The 17,309-nt window shown below is 40.3% G+C and overlaps 2 protein-coding genes across 5 annotated transcripts in view; both read right to left on the bottom strand.

Annotated features, from left to right (window-relative positions):
- rab32a (RAB32a, member RAS oncogene family) overlaps positions 1–8,235 on the bottom strand; it is a 28,167-nt gene extending 19,932 nt beyond the window's left edge. The window contains exon 1 of the mRNA XM_065256777.2: positions 7,792–8,235. Coding sequence (XP_065112849.1) covers positions 7,792–8,005 — 214 coding nt within the window. The 5' untranslated portion in view covers positions 8,006–8,235. The remainder of the gene's footprint in view (positions 1–7,791) is intronic.
- Positions 8,236–8,551: 316 nt separating this feature from the next.
- Positions 8,552–17,309, bottom strand: part of grm1a (glutamate receptor, metabotropic 1a) — a 38,790-nt gene continuing 30,032 nt past the window's right edge. For 3 of the 4 annotated variants that reach the window (XM_065256772.1, XM_065256773.1, XM_065256775.1), the window contains exons 5-9: positions 16,686–16,932; positions 15,289–15,460; positions 14,232–14,358; positions 11,771–12,713; positions 8,552–10,882 (exon numbers count right to left, since the gene is read on the bottom strand). In XM_065256772.1, coding sequence (XP_065112844.1) covers positions 10,153–10,882; positions 11,771–12,713; positions 14,232–14,358; positions 15,289–15,460; positions 16,686–16,932 — 2,219 coding nt within the window. In that variant the 3' untranslated portion in view covers positions 8,552–10,152. The remainder of the gene's footprint in view (positions 10,883–11,770; positions 12,714–14,231; positions 14,359–15,288; positions 15,461–16,685; positions 16,933–17,309) is intronic. The other variant, XM_065256776.2, reaches the window with a different exon arrangement.

The raw sequence follows: 17,309 nt of genomic DNA, 5'->3' as shown, positions 1-17,309 counted from the left end.
ACGAGTTACTTTGAAAAGTTTTAGAGAAGGTGAATTCACCCTGTACATTCTGATCCAAAACAGCTCCTGCAATCTAGCTGTTAAGCAAGATAAAATCTGTAACTTCATTTGTCCAGCAGACGTTAAGTGGTGGTTTAACACTAATTTATCTCGACTTATCTGTCTAGGCTCTCCGGTACCTGAAAACGTATGTGTGTAAATGCCTCATGAGTGTCTATACACTTACACTTTCCCCTGCGTTTTATTATATTCAGGGGCGTTGCACAAGATCTTGGGCCCTATGCATAGGTAGTCCTGATGGGCCCCCATGCCCTACCCCCATAATATATTCCAGACTTTTCAAGGGCCCTCTCTTTCTTTGGGGCCCTGGTAATAAGTACTGGTTTTACCCCCACTCTGACGCCCCTGATTATATTTATGCATATGACTTACATTACATTCACATAACAAAACACATTTTCACCTTTGTTTTGCTAACGCAATGCTTATCCAATTGAGCTACAAGATCAGTGGATCTTTTTACATCTATACATTAGGCTAATGCGCTTGGGACACATGGGATCACCATGGGATCAAACCCATGACCTTCATTAATTAAGCTATAGGAACAATTAGTAGATTCATTTCATACAGTGACAAATACTACAGAAACAATTGGTGGTATGTTTACAGTAAACATACCACCGATTTGAAAGCATATAAGCAAAGCAACTTGCCATAGAGGGCAAGTTGAGTCAATCATTCGGTCATTCTTAATGAGAGTCAATGTACAGTAACTTAACATGCTTTCGCATCTTTCTCCAAAGCTGCATATCTGTAATAATCTCTTTCAGACAGCTCCAGTGCATCGCCGCTATTCTGGGCCAAGGTGGGCGGATGAGACCCTAACTTCAGTCAGGGTCCGACACATACGTATTTGCAGAAGGCTTTGATTACAGTCATCCAATTCAGGCTAACAGGGTAAATTAGCGGTGTAGAAGAGTAAATGGTGCAGACTTTGATGAACTTTATCCAGGATCACACAGGTCTGGACTGGCTTTGGGAACTCATCCAGGACGTCAGCCAAACAGTTGGATGCCTGTATTATTAGCTTGCATACTTGAAGGTACACAACAAAATTACATAAAATTGTAAGATACATGAATAGGACGCTGTATTTTTTTTTGATTGGCTTATGTGTCATTTTGGCACCATGCAAATAAAGAATTAATCTGATGTGGTGACGTATGCACATGATTGACTGTGTTCAGGACATCAGATTTACGCCAACAGTCATTGATCGGAAGTAGATAGCCATACAACATACCTAAATAATATGTGAAAACCCATGTACAGTGTTTTTTGTTATACACTGTTTAACCCTCTGGGTCTAAGGGGTTTTTAGGGCCCTGGAGAAGTTTTGACCTGCACCGACATTTGTGCTTTTTTCAGTTGCTTAAAAAGATAATAATGGCAAAAGTCTCATAACACTGTGAAACTAGTGTTGTAACACTAGTTTCAAACTGGTCTACAATATTATATGAGCAACATGTATGTTCATGTTTGTATTTTTGAGAGAAAAATGTTAATGCGTGGTTTTTGAAAAAGCAAAAATTTTAAGAGACTGATATAAATCCACTAAACTCATTCTAAACAAGTTATCCAAAGACTTTTCAAAACAGGATGTAGTAGTCTAGACTAGGGATGCACCGAATCCAGATTTTTTGGATTAGGCCGAATACCGAATCCACTGTTTAAGATTCGGCCGAATCCGAATCCTAATCGCATCCTTATTCCATTAACACAGTAAAACACATTAATGAAGTAAACAACGTCCACAGCAGTGTATTTTTCATTTTATTTAAAAAAAAGGATAGGCAACATTATGCCATTATGACAAGTGGGAAAACTATTTTGACAATTACCATAAGCCTATGCATAATGAAAGCGTTGCGGTGTGATGCGCTAGTTTTTTCCAGGTGCGTCCACGAAATGTGAACCGCCCCTAAGGCTCACTGAAAAAAAATGCTTATCTCCACGTCAGCACCCGATGTGTGATGTCAACGCCCGTGTGACGTCGACCAGGGTAGCGCAAGCCTAGGGTTCGGTTCAGCGGAAAAAAATCTAAGATTCGGCCGAACCCGAACCCTGTCAAAAAGCCCAGTATTTGGCCGAATCCGAATCTTGGATTCGGTGCATCCCTCTAAACTTTTATCTTAAAAATAATGTGAAAATCATTCTGCCTACTCATTCACATAAAACAATATGTTGATTTACAATTTCTAAGACACTTTTGCCGGGGAAAGGCTGTATACGAAGAGGCGTGAAAGTTCCCGAATAATTGACTGCTGATTGACTGCTGAGGAAACAAAAGACTCGCATAATGAGCTGAATAATGAGCCTTGCAGGAATATAACAGGAATGTAAATTTATCCGTAGTAAATTGACATCTGTTTTATTCTATTGAAATAGTTTTTATAAATTTCACAAGTTTACCTTTAAAAACCATGGTTTTACTACAGAAAAAGTGCAACCATGTTATTAAACTACAAATACTATAGTAATCATGGTAAATTTAGTAAGGGATGTAGTGTATCGAGTTGTTATTGCACTCTGGTAAAGGTACTGTTTAGTCAACAAAAAAATGAACCCAGGGTTAGTGTTTGGTTGGCCAGCACGAGTTTTACTTTTGTACACTAAATCTAAGTCTCTTTGCGGAGTGATTGAAAAATAAAGCAACGCACGCGACCCGTCTGTTTTCATAAAAACATCCTACATGTAAGGAACAATCTGTGAAAATATAACCTTGATATCTTTCATATTGATTAAGAGATGAATGTGAACTTTCTGACTAAAATCAAAGTTTGAATTAGATTGAGAAGTCAGCCTGGATTTTACGGATCGTACATTTAGCTAAAACTCAGTGTCGTTCAGCTGTTCTCCAGACGCATTCACACACCCACATACAGTAAACACTGAAAGAATGCAACCTGTGTAATTCACACATCATTGACGCTGTCCTTGCAGCTCACTGTGACAAGCAAGACATTGGTGAGAGAATAAAAGGCTGAGTGAGAAAACAAGGAATAAAGGTGAAAAATGAAAATTTGTTTTAATTAAACATCGGGGGCTACATGAAGGACATTTCATAATTGATAAAACAGCTTGGGGCAAATATAAGCATGTCTTACCCATTCAACAAGCATCAGATAAGATGTTTGCATTTATGCATTTGGCAGACGCTTTTTCCAAAGCAACTTACAGTACATACAAGCTATTTGACCTGTATGTGTGTTCCCTGTTAATCGAACCCCTGACCTTTGCATTGCAAACGCAATGTTTTACAAACTGAGCTACAGTAAGAAGACAAAATAATATGAAAGAAAATGTATACTGTGTGAATGTATGAATCTTACTTATATGTTTCTAAACTTTAAGGGGTGGTTTGACAGACAGGGATTAGACTAGTCCTAGACTAAAATAAATGTAAGAGCTGTCCAAACTGAAAACAACTTGTACTGACATATCTTAAAATACATCAGTGCCCTTTGTTTTGCCTCAAAATGCACACAAGTGATTTGTTAAAACAAATCATATTTTCTAATTAAACTAAGGCCTAGTCCTGGCTTAAGATAATCCCTGTCTGGGAAACCACCCCTGAATATCTGATATATGATTGTGTATTTGTATTTTCACTTCCTGTTAATATGTTTTATAGTACTGTCTAATTACTCAAAATGTCCACATGTTGTGTGTTTACTGTAATGGGAATTCCAGAACAAACTTGTTCCACTTGTTGGAAGTTCCTTAAGCAAAAAAAAAAAAACTTTCCAGAAAGTGTCTCACAGCGAAAGGGAGATCAGGCAGTGATATTAACCATCTTACATATTTGAAGCAATATCAGACATGCACATATATTCTTAACAAAATAAATTGTGCAATCCAGCCCTAAAAGTAACTGCATGCACTTACTGTATGCCAAAGTGCAGTTTTATTTGAATCAGGTGATTTATGTCCACCTCATTATATAAAGCCTGACAGACAGATACACGAACCAATGCAGCCTAACAAAGACACATGATTAAATTTCACAGGACGCTGACGCACATGACACTGAAAATTACATTTGAAAATAAACCTGTCCATTTATTTAGTGTGGACAGTTGGTACACTATATTGAATTAAACATGCCTCCATGGTCCTATTGTTCTTAAGGAATACTGCAGAGCAAAGCTGTAATCTCTCTTCAGGGAAATAAAGGCCTAAAGATTGAAACAGGACATCTATCTCTAATGACAGAAGAAGTGCAGATATGAGAAGAGAGGGTGTGAACAGAACAAAGACAGTTCGTCTCTCAAATACCATGAGTCTCATGGGCACTTCAGTGTGACAATGCTGAGTCACTCCAACAACGCTGAAGCATATAAATCAAATATAAGAAAAATGCATGGTATTTTAATAGAAAAGCTGTGTTGTTTTCACCTTCACCGTACAGAAGAAAGAAAAAAAGTTTCAAAAAATAGGCAGAGAGATAGACAAATGCAGACAGACAGAAAGATAGAAAGACAGATAAAAAGACAGACAAAAAAGCAGAGATACAGTAAGGCAGAGATACAAACAGAGAGACAGACAGAAAGGCATAGAGACAGACAGAGAGAGACAAACAGAGAGACAGGCAGAAAGACAGATAAAAAGACAGACAGAAAGTAAGGAAGACAGATAAAATGAAAGTCAGAAAAGCAGAGAGACAGATAGAAAGACAGACAGAGTCAGACAGAAAAGCAGAGAGACAGAAAGGCAGAGAGACAGACAGAAAGGCAGGAAGACAGAAAATAAGAAAAGACAAAAAGCTGAGAGACAGAAAAGCAGAGAGACAGACCGAGAGACAGAAAGGCAGAGACACAAACCGAGAGACAGACACAATGGTAGAGAGACAGACAGACAGAAAGGCAGACAAATAAAAAAGACAAACAGAAAAGCAGAGAGACAGAAAAGCAGAGAGACAGACTAAGAGACATAAAGGCAGAGACACAAACTAAGAGACAGACACAAAGGTAGAGAGACAGACAGACAGAAAGGCAGAAAAATAAAAAAGACAGAAGGATAGGCAGAGAGACAGACAGACAGACAGAAAGGCAGACAAATAAAAAAGACAAACAGAAAAGCAAAGAGACAGACTGAGAGACAGAAAGGCAGAGACACAAACTGAGAGACAGACACAAAGGTAGAGAGACAGACAGACAGAAAGGCAGACAAATAAAAAGACAGACAGAAAGACAGAAAGACTAAAGGCAGACAAACCGAAAGTCAGACAGAAAAGCAGAGAGACAAAAAGAGAGACAAAAAGGCAGATAGACAGACAGACAGACAGACAAGCAGAGAGACAAAAAGAGAGACAGATAGGCAGAGAGACAGACAGACAGACAGACAGGCAGACAAACCGAAAGACAGACAGATAAGCAGAGAGACAAAAAGAGAGAAATACAGAAAGGCAGGCAGACAGACATGCATACATACAGACAGACAGAAAAGTAGAGATACAAAAAGAGAGACAGACAAAAAGGCAGACAGATAGAAAGACAGACAGAAAAGTAGAGAGACAAACTGAGAGACATACAGCAAGGCGGAGAGACAGACATAAAGAAAGGCAGGCAGACAGACATGCATACATACATACAGACAGACAGAAAAGTAGAGAGACAAACAGAGAGACAGACAGAAAGGCAGAAAGACAGACAGAGACACAGAAGAAGAAAAGCATGGACAGAAAGGCAGATAGATAGAAGGACAGACAGAAAAGCAGAGAGAAAGAAAGGCAGAGAGAAATACAAAAAGGCAGACAGATAGAAAGACAGACAGAAAAGTAGAGAGACATACAGAAAGGCAGGCAGACAGACAGACAGACAAACAGACATGCATACATACATACAGACAGACAGAAAAGTAGAGAGACAGACAGAAAGGCAGAGAGACAGACAGAAAGGCAGAGAGACAGACAGAGACACAGGCAGAAAAGCATAGACAGAAAGGCAGATAGATAGAAGGACAGACAGAAAAGCAGAGAGACAGAAAGGCAGAGAGAAATACAAAAAGACAGACAGATAAAAAGACAGACAGAAAAGTAGAGAGACATACAGAGGGGCAGACAGACAGACAGACAGACAGACATGCATACATACATACAGACAGACAGAAAAGTAGAGAGACAAACAGAGAGACAGACAGAAAGGCAGAGAGACAGACAGAGACACAGGCAGAAAAGCATGGACAGAAAGGCAGATAGATAGAAGGACAGACAGAAAAGCAGAGAGACAGAAAAGCAGAGAGACAGAAAGGCAGAGAGAAATACAAAAAGGTAGACAGATAGAAAGACAGACAGAAAAGTAGAGAGACAAACAGAGAGACATACAGAGAGGCAGGCAGGCAGACAGACATGCATACATACATACATACAGACAGAAAAGTAGAGAGAGAAACAGAGAGACAGACAGAAAGGCAGAGAGACACAGACAGAAAAGCATGGACAGAAAGGCAGATAGATAGAAGGACAGACAGAAAAGCAGAGAGACAGAAAACCAGAGAGACAGAAAGGCAGAGAGAAATACAAAAAGGCAGACAGATAGAAAGACAGACAGACAGAAAAGTAGAGAGACAAACAGAAAGGCAGGCAGGCAGACAGACAGACATGCATACATACAGAAGGGCAGACAGATAGAAAGACAGACAGAAAAGCAGAGGAACAGAAAGACAGAGAGACAGACAGAAAGGTAGAGAGACAAACAGACAAACATAAAAAAGAAAGGCAGACAGATAGAAAGACAGACAGAAAAGCAGAGAGACAGAAAGGCAGAGAGACAAACCTCTGATCCTACTTTGTTTGACTATATTTGAAGTAGTACTTCATCCATCACCCAGCACCTTAGCGTAATTGCACCTTAATGTTAGTTACTATTGTGTTATTGTATGTTTCTTGTTTTATGTATAATACTTTGGCAATATTGTAAGTGACACAATCATGCCAATAAAGTTACCTTGAAAATTTAAAATTGACAAACAGAGAGACAGACAGAAAGGCAGAGAGACGGACAGAAAAACAGAGAGACAAAAAGAAAGACAGACATAAAAGCAGAGAGATGGTCAAAAAGGCAGACAGACAGATGTCGAGAATTCTGGTTAAAGAATTCACTTCCTTGTGGGCATGTTTAGTTACACAATATTAGCAGAGTGTTTGTTAATCTGGACTTGCAGGTTACTTTGTAAATCTCTTTTTTAACTTCAATTCCAGAAGAAAGGACGAACAAGTGTAGCTGCCTATAATATTGTAGACGCGCCTCGACAGGCCAAAAGCTGTCTAGGTAGGTATCTCATAAGGTTTTTGGACACAAGCACAACAGGGTCATGAAGTACATTATCCTTCTCCTCCCCTCACACACAGCCTCATAACATCATGACCTACATTCCGTTAGTTATTATGGGCATTATACTGTACTCAGGCGTATCTGCCTTAATAAAGTTAGGTGTTTTAAGTGTGCTTATTTTACCAAGATAAAGCTAAAGTTCCCACCAAATATTTTCTGTTTTATTACCAATATCACTTTTTTTACAGCAGCCGTGGGCTGTTCAAGGTCTCTATCCTATAAGCTACGCAAGTCATGTGCGTACTTTCTGGCTGATTTAACTGCCAGTTTATTGGTTTGAATAGTTTTATAAGCGTCACAGTCCCCTATCGCGAGCACTGATGACGCTTGTTTACGTTAGTCACACGTGCCCTACAGTAGGTTAAAGGGAATTTAAAGTCTTTAAACATCTTACCTGCGATATCCCACAGCTGTAACCTCACTAGTGTTTTGCTGTCCCAATTGATGACTTTCAACGCAAAATCAACGCCTATGGTCGCCCTGTAGTGTTGCGAGAAAAGCTGATGCACGTATCGTTTGATGATGCTCGTCTTCCCGACACCCAATTCCCCGATCACCAAGATTTTAAACAAATGCTCCTTACACTCCGACACAGACCCGCCTGCCATGCTGTCAGCTCTCGCGACTCCTAATTTTAGTTGTGAGAAGAAAGTTTTGCCGAGCACTTCCTCTCCTTCAGACAGTTTGGAGAAGTGCTTCAGATCCGACAGCTTCACGTTTCGAGTATTCAAACAGAAAGCATAAACTCCATCTCCTCCCACCGGGCCACCACCTGATAAGTCATAGGACCCGGAAATATCGTGACTCGATTGCTTTTCTATTGCCTGGGGTTTTGGGTCAAAGGAATAAAGGAGTTATGATTCACGAGCTGTATGAGTCGGTCGATTTCAACATGCTCTCGAGACCCGCCCGCAAAGATGTAGCAACTTTATGTTTGATCAAAGAGACGAACAAGAGGATTCAATAAAAACACGAGGTTTCACTTACACTGCATTGTATGTGAATGAATGAAAGAAGAATTCAGAGATTGGTGCTTCAAGAAAATTATTGTTGGTTTAAATGATAAACCAAACGTACACTAAACTTTTTATCTGTGTTTGAGAGCCTAAACCTCGTTATGCAAATAAAGCCATTTTAAGGAAGAAAGACAGACAGAGAGAAAGATTCATTTATGAAATAAAAACCTCATTTAAATAAAACCACTGGTATAACAAGATTACAAGTGTAAAATCTTAAATGCATTACTCAATATTAGATTCATATGCAGAAAAAAGTCACAACTAGCATCAGATATAAAAATTTATTTTACAGCATGATTTGTCCTGGCAAAAAGAGCATTTTCCTTATTTATAGGTTGACCATATAAACAGATGATCTGTCAATTACTTTACATTTAACAAATGAATCCGTTTCAAACAGCTTACACTAAAAGACCTAATATTACAATCCATTAGAACAATTATACAATACTTAATCAATATTATTGTTTTGAGAGTTGCATTCTAATAGTCCTGTGAAACTTAAAGCATTGCAGTTGGCAAATTCATGTGATAATCCGACGTAAGATTGGCAGTAAATGCTACAAGTTACCACTAGAAGCAACTACTCATTGATAAACTGAATGAAACATTTAAAAGAGATTTTTTGTAAAAGTTTCTGAAAAGTAATTCCCGCTTCAGTGCCGCCGTATACGTCCCTTTATCACAAAGAGCAAAGTATAAGACATTTTTTAAAAACTTACAAATTTCTCACATTCTAATCATAGAAACATACAGCAGATAATATACAAAGACACCATCTGTGTGAAAAACAAAAGATGGCAAAAACAGTATACAAATGTTTGCAAAAACATTATTCGCTTTTTAAAGCCAAGTTCACGCATGAGACAAAGTAAAGCTTTTAAGATAAACAGCCTTCTTTTTATTTACCTCGGCTCCGCATTTAGACTTATTACAGTATATCGTATGCTATCTCTATCATTTACAATCAGAAACCTTATGTCTGACTCTCTAAGCAAAAGTACTGCAATGTTTGACTCTTGATCATTTTGGGAGCCTAAAGGAAATTGGAAAATACCTTAGCTGGGCAATTCCATGTGTACGCACCCAGCCTATCAAGTGAGGTCACAATTATTATGTGCACATGATTTCCTTGTTTCACTTTGACTTGTACACAGTCGACAGTTTAAAAATGTAAATTAGAGGAGTAATACTAAAAGGACACAAAATGATAAGCATGATTTGCTTATATGTTTCGTTGTGCACATGTTGCTTTGCTGTTGACTTATGTCCTTGTGCTGTCTGCGTCCAAGCAAAGTACCCTCAATTCCATAACCGATTATTTGCAACTAAACAGTTTATCCGATCTACAAAGTTCAAAAGCACAAAAACTCCAGAAAGTGAGATTTCCTTTGTCTCATCTTTCAAAAACGCTATGAGTGACTTAGTAAAGCAGCAAGCTGGCATCATCACTCCAGTGATGTCATTTGTGATGTCATTTGCCAGCAGATTTTGGGCATAGCAACACAATAATATTTGGCACTCCAACTTTCCACAGCATTTAGAAAACGGATACTGCCGGTGTAGCTTCAGAGAAAAATATTCCCAACGGGACATTCCATTGTTCATGGTCCATCTTGCTTTCTACAATAATAGTCATTTTGACCAAAAAGTCTTGCGTGTACAGTCAAGCAAGCAAAATTATATCCATTGATTAATAAACAGCGCAGGTTGTACCATGTCCTGAGCTTGTGCTTTTACAGTGTAAAAGAGCTCTGTTTTGGGGCGTAGTTCCGATTTTGGGAAAAGGGAGGGTCGTTATCAGAGGCGGGGGATCCAGGAATGGACTTGCCAGACTGCAGGGAGTCTCTAAAGGGAGAAGGTGGAGTAAGCAGGGTCAGCTTACTCTGTGCCAACTCTTCCTCTACACCTTCCTCCTCCTCTTCCTCCTCTTGTGTGGCATTTTCGCACAGAAACCCGTGAATTAGGTCAAGAGCTTCCATTTCAGGGCCATCCTCGGTGAACACCACTCCCTGCAGAGGAAGAGGCAGCTGATTGGCAGACGTTTTATAGGCAGGGCTCACCTTGATGCCAAATTGATCAAAATCAGGAACGGCAGAGCTCAAAGTATCGACCTGCCCCCCCTGTGGACACTCAGTGGTGCGATCTAATAAACTGGTGTGAGGATAGGACGATGGTAACCCTCCCTCCTGGGTTGTATGGAGATGTTGACTTCCATCGTGCCCCTCGTTGAGGTTGTAGAGAGCCTTGTCTTCGGGTTGCGAGCCATTGGGGGCTGTGTTGATACCAGCGTCATATTCAGGGTTGGGGGGTTGCGAGGCATTAGTTAGGGGGCGTATGACCGCCATCTGACTCTGGCCGACTGCTTGCCTCCTCACATGCACAGACAGTCTGTGGAACACACTCGACCCCCTCCCCTGGGGTCTGGCACCTGATTCAGACCATGACACAGACTTTCCATTAGGACTATGAATGAACAGAGACCCAGCGTTATTCCCACGGAGAAACGCCGGAATGCAACACAAAGACACAGAAGAACATCACAGAAATGTTATCATTATGCATGTCATCATTTTTTTTAAACAAAGCAACACTATAAATTACTCCGATTATGATTAGGGTTAGCAAGCGATGCGTAACTGAACATTGTTAATTCATGAAGAGATCCCTCAAACATGCTAATCTCATAATGACCTGCTTGCAGAGCATTATGAAAGCCGTGATGGCTCATTCTCTGCCATCCCTCTTCCGCACTGCTCTGATCAAACCGAACGTCATGCAATGTGAAAGGGCCTCATGAAATTTCCTACCAAGTTTCAGATCAGAGCCTTCGCTGTCCGCTCTTAGTAGTTAATCTACCAAGTAAAGTTTAGCAGACAGAGAAGCTTTAGAGCTGAAAGCTGTCAAGAGTTAGAAGGGAACAGGATGTTTCGAGTCTATGTGGGAACTGGGTTCATTTTTTAGTCAAGAGAGGGAGGGAGAAGGTTTGACATGGGGGAGGCGGGACACTTAGAAGTGGGTTAATACCGGGGAGGAGAGGGACTCGGCGGATGGGTAGTTTGATGAAAATTAGGTTACGTTTTGGAGGAGGATTCAGCACAGATAGAGGACAACGGTAAAGTTGTCCGGCTCTAACAAAACACTACGTACATACTTTGTTCCCTGGAGGTAGAAAAAGGTGGGAGAGCTAGCGTAAGAGAAACAACTGTAATACACACACGCTAGAAAAAACACCCAGTGCTATTGGTGTGGTCCAACTTGTAGGCGTGCTACTGAGACAGACAGACTATTATTTGGTTTCATAGCCTGTATGTGCATTTATATGTGACTCGAAGCCCAATAGGTGATACTCACTTGGTACTGCCGGTTGCATTGGTGGCGTTCTTCTTCCGGCGAAAGATGTTTAGGATACTGTTGCTCTGGCAGGGAGCGGCCTTTCCGTCACCTACGTGCATACGGACCACGTCGGAGGTTGTGAAGGCGCTGCGTACGTTGCGTTCTGGCTTGGCGATGATGATGTACATCTTGGGGGTGAACATGCAACCCAGTGCTACGGTGACGCTTAGGCTGACGGAGAAAGAGGTGGTGATGATTTTGTAGTTGGAGCCGAAGTAGATGGGCACAAAAGCTAGCCAGATAATGCAGGTGGTGTACATGGTGAAAGCGATGTATTTGGCTTCGTTGAAGTTGGCCGGCACATTGCGTGTCTTGAAGGCGTAGTAGGTACAGCTCATGATGAGCAGGCCGTTGTACCCCAGCGGAGCCACCACGCCCATATTACTTGTGTAACAGATGAGGTAGACCTCCCTGATGCTGGGGTAACTCTTCACCGGCTCTGGGGGTTCCAGCACAATGATCGTGACCACCAAAGCCAACTGCAGACTTATAAGAATAAAGGCAATAACCACCTGGGCCCAGGCGCTCATGAAACGGGGCTTGCGTGTGCAGATTTTCTTCTTGCTACCGGCCAGGATGCGAGCAATGCGGTTGGTCTTGGTGATGAGGGCGGAGTAGCACATGGCAGATGACAGGCCTACTAAGAGGCGCTGCAGGTAGCAGGATATCAAAGTGGGACGTGCGATGAGCGTGAAGGGGCAGATGTAGCCGAGGAAAATACCAGCCAGAATGATGTAGCACAGTTCGCGGCTGGAGGACTTCACCACGGGTGTGTCGCGGTACTGGATGAAGATGAAGGTGACGAAAAGCGTTACCAGGATGCCGCAGCAGGAAAAAACGACTGCGATGATGGACTCCACACTGCTCCACTCCAGGTATTTTAGTGGGAGAGGCTCGCATCCTAAAACGTACAAACAAATACAGATCTTCTGGTTGTTATATAATTAAACATAACGTGTATGACTTTCAACATTATAGCATTCTGTTTTTCTGTATCTTTAGCCATTGCATCACAACCCAGGTTTTTAAGACAATCCCTGCATCCAAATTCACAATCTGTGACAGTTCTTCAGACTAAATCAAATATGTATGTATGTATTTACAAACCAAAATAATTACAGAAAGTATCTACTTCTTATCTGCTAATGTGATAAGATTACTGCTAATCAATTAGCAAGCAGATAATTATCTGCTAATCATGTTTGCATTGTCACGTGACTCATATGTTAATTCACCTATGAGATATTAACAACAACCACAGAAGTTATTTACTAAGGTGTTGTTAACTCATTCCCCGCCAGCCATTTTTTGAAAAGTTTCACAAAATGCCTTCAAGGAAAATTATCTTCGAAAAATGTATAAACATTCAAATATATAAATAAAAAGAGTTTAAAATTAGTAAATAACGTTTTGGCTTCAGTTTTTTCATAAATTGGGTAAGTCCATCTAGTGGATAATCACGGTATTGCAGATTAACATAAAAATTCTTCGGAAACACATTTTTTTAATTCAAATGTTTTCTCTTAATTGACGAAATAACCCGTCAATGGCGGGGAAAGAGGTAAACAAGTACAATTCACAATTTAGGTGCATCGTGTAACTTTTAGGAGGATCTCCTGACAGAAATGCAATATGATATGCATAACTATATTTTCAGTGGTGTATAAACACCTTACAAAATGAATTGTAATGTTCTTGTTACCTTGGAATGAGCCATATTATCTACATATATCGTGGGTATGTGACCACAATAACGGGGTTTTGTAAATGTCTTGCGTGATCCCAAAGATCAGGATCAGTTGAACCCGTAAACATCAAACCCTAAAAAAGTTGACTATAGGACTAGACATTCATTTAAAATATGAAAATGTGTAGTTTGCATATCACAAAGGTTGTTCCATATCATCATATGTTGTTTTGTCTACTACTGTATATATTTCTTTTTAAGCTTCATATGGCCCACATTTCATTTTAAATTTCTTTCTATACATTTTAAGCTGACACGGGTTTCTCTGTCTCTCTCATTCACTATGACAGAGCTTTTCTCTATCTCAGATCAGTCTGCCTCTCCGGTAATCAGAATTCCCTGCTGCAGCTCAGGTTCCACGGTGAAACTGTTGAGTCTGACACACGGTTGCTGGATACTAATAGGATTCCAACTTCACCGTTATCCAGCTCCGCTCACTACTGCGAAGAGCTGTCAAAACAACGCACCACTCGCAGGCAAGAGAGTGAGAGAAAGTGGATGTGAAGGGCATAGAGAACAGAGCTGCAAGGCGATAAGGCTTGAATCTAAAGTGTAAACACTGCCATATACGGCAGATATAAAGTAGGAGATCTCCTCAATGGAATAGTGTTTAGGTGTTTGAATGAATGCATATGTTTGTGGATAACTGAAAGGTGAATGAAAGATTCATACCTGCCAGTTCATCATCGGGCCACCAGCCCAGCTCACAAGCCCTGCAGGTGAACTCATCCTGAACATATTCATTATCTTTACACGTAGTGCAGATCCAGCAGCAACTCACTTCACCTTTGCGGATGACCTACGAAGAGAAAATATCCCAAACTGTGGTGTTCACAACAGATATTTGATTTGTTTCAATAAAACAGAGAGCTTTAAAGCTGCGCTCTAAAAATGCTGGGTTATTTTCAACCCAGCGTTGGGTCAAAAAGGGACGAGCCTAGCCATTGGGTTAAATTTACCCAGAATTTTTTTTTTATATTTGACCCAACAATGGGTTGAAACAACCCAGCATAGGTTAAATTACAACCCAAGGGGTGACTGGTCCCTTTTTGACCCAACGCTGGGTTGAAAATAACCGAGGATTTTTTTTTAGAGTGTGAATTGGGAAATTTCTGCCTCAATTTTATCATTCAGATTTCACAAACGAGTACCTTTTACTACACACACCTTTGATTGGTCACAGTAACAGTTCCCATCCCAAACTCGTGCATTTGGCTGAACCACCTATGTTTTAACTGTAGTGTTTTTCAGGCAAAGCAACTTACTTATGGCAGTGGTGTTGCCAGAAATGTTCAAGTGGGTGGGCCTGATATAAATCAGGGTGGGCAAAGCATACAACATATGTGACCCATGCTGTCCAAATGTGTCAGAATGCGCACATTCAAATTTTCTGTTCTTTACATAAAAAATAGCTACATTAACCCCTCGTCCACCAATACCAATGCTTTAATTGGTCATTAAACATCTAAAATGATCTTTGTTTGTACGTTTTCTGAGAGGTGTACCGTCCTGAATGCTTAACCTAAAGTTGTGCACTTGCGCAGCTGCATTTTGGTTTTGATTTTTAAAACACGCAGGAATTAGAAAATAAAGTAAAGGACTTGCCGAATGTTAAAATAGTTATAAAGAGAAATAAAGTCCGGGACTTGATTTGATGTTTAAAGAGCGACAAGACCAGCATATTGTGACACAAACATTCATAAAAACTTATGCCACAAACTGTACACACCTTGATTTGGCCCTTGGAACAAGGTTCACTGCAGACCGACCGAACCATCTCCGTGCGGTTCGTCATGAGCTTATAATCGCTTATGCTCAGAAGACCTTCATGCCATGAACCCACATTAATGTAATCATAGCGGCCCTGTATCTCCACATACTGCAGATTCATAATATCATACCTTGGGGTAACGAGAGAGAGAGAGAGAGAGAGAGAGAGAGAGAGAAAGAATGAAAGAATGAAAGTCTGACATATTATAAACTCTGGCTCCAGCCAAACCTTTCAATAAATAGTTGTTTAAGGTGTGGTCCATAATGAACATCCCCACGTTCACAGAAAGAGACTTTGACTGACATGCACAATGACAAACCACAGTTTGTTTGTTTTCACATACTATTTAGTAGTATGTTTACTTTACTACAGTTAAAGAACAGCATAAAAAGCAAAAATCTTAATGCTGTCAGACACATCTAACAGTTGTCCAGAAAACATAAAAAAATAAAATTTTGCATAGATGGCTGGACAAGAAGAATCATAAATAAATAAGTGTTAATAAGTATAGACTATTTACTGTAACATATAGTCAATGACACAACAAAGCAATTGATAACGTTCTGTTTGTGAATATTTAGTTAGCCACCATTTTGCTTGCATATCAGATAACAGTGAACAGATTCTTAGCCAATCAGAGCATTCAGTGCACAATCACTGGGTGGTCAGTGGGTGTGACATGTGACCCTGAAAAAGTCCTGAAAAATGTATAATTTTGAATGTATTGTTATATACCCGTGTAACTTATGACTGGTTTTGTTATCCAGGGTGACACATCAAATTTAGACCATTAGACAAACACTTTTACCATGTTTACACATCCGAGCCTCCTAACTTAACATTCTCCACCTGGGATTCAAATCAACATCCTCCTGAGTACTTAGTCCACCTGTCCATCCTGATGACACTTTGTGGGCAGAATGCCACAAAGACACGAATGCACAGATGTACACAAGGCAATGGCAGCAGTTGGAGCTGTCATCCTCTCTCTGCGTCTAGCCAGGGTGACAACAGCTGACCGCATCAAAGTATTGGAGAGGAGAGGGCTGAAGCATCTCCTTGAGACAGGCAATCTGTTCCACTCCAATCCCATTACCATCTGATATGCACCTCCTTGCATGTGTCGGTCAGGGTATCAAACTTACCAGAGATGGTGCATGATCAGGAATTGTCTGTTTACGAATATAGTTTTTTTAACTGATCATTAAGGTTTCAAATTTGCATTAAACATTCATCATTTCCAAAAGGTTCACTTCAGTGTAAATGATTTTTGGAATGCCCTTTATGTCTGGAGCATGCCAGTGGTGCATTAAAATGTTCAATAAGTTTTTGATGAAAGCAATAAGGCTGTTTACCTGCCAGGCGTGTCTCCGTTTTCATCAAAGTACACATCCTCCCCAGACACACCGCTGAAGGAAGTCTTAAGCAGATAGTCCAAAAGCTTACTGCCATCGATGGGGTCCATCGCCTCACAGAGTCCAGGATGATTTGGGCACATGTCTTTGTGCATATCGTGAAGGCCGTGAGCCATTGCATAAATTGCATTGATCACGAAGCCCATCTTGCTGTCCTGGACGTAGTTGTCTTTCAAGCTTTCATTTCCTGTCAGGGAAAGATGATTTTTAACCAGAAGTAAATTCAAAGATTACATATTTATTTGTTTTCCATATTCGTTTATTTTCTGGATTTTATATCAGCTTTGGGTGTGTAGTAACAAAATCGTAAATGTGTTACAAGATGTGTTAGATATAAAGGCAGTCAATGTGCTATGTCTATGAGGTCTCACACAGAAAACATCCAGCACACACATGCAGACATGGTTGATACCTTATTACACGGTGATCATTGTGTGTTTTCTTGCAATTGAAAATGCACCGTGTGCAACAAGCATCTCATGTGCTTTCAGTGTCACCCTGCAAGAATAAAAGTGCTGGACTGATATCTCGCTTTGGCAGGCGTACTGTCTGACTTTGCTTGAC

The sequence above is a fragment of the Paramisgurnus dabryanus genome, chromosome 12, assembly GCF_030506205.2.
Source record: "Paramisgurnus dabryanus chromosome 12, PD_genome_1.1, whole genome shotgun sequence".
Lineage (NCBI taxonomy): Eukaryota > Metazoa > Chordata > Actinopteri > Cypriniformes > Cobitidae > Paramisgurnus > Paramisgurnus dabryanus.
This window is presented reverse-complemented; position numbering and strand designations above follow the sequence as displayed.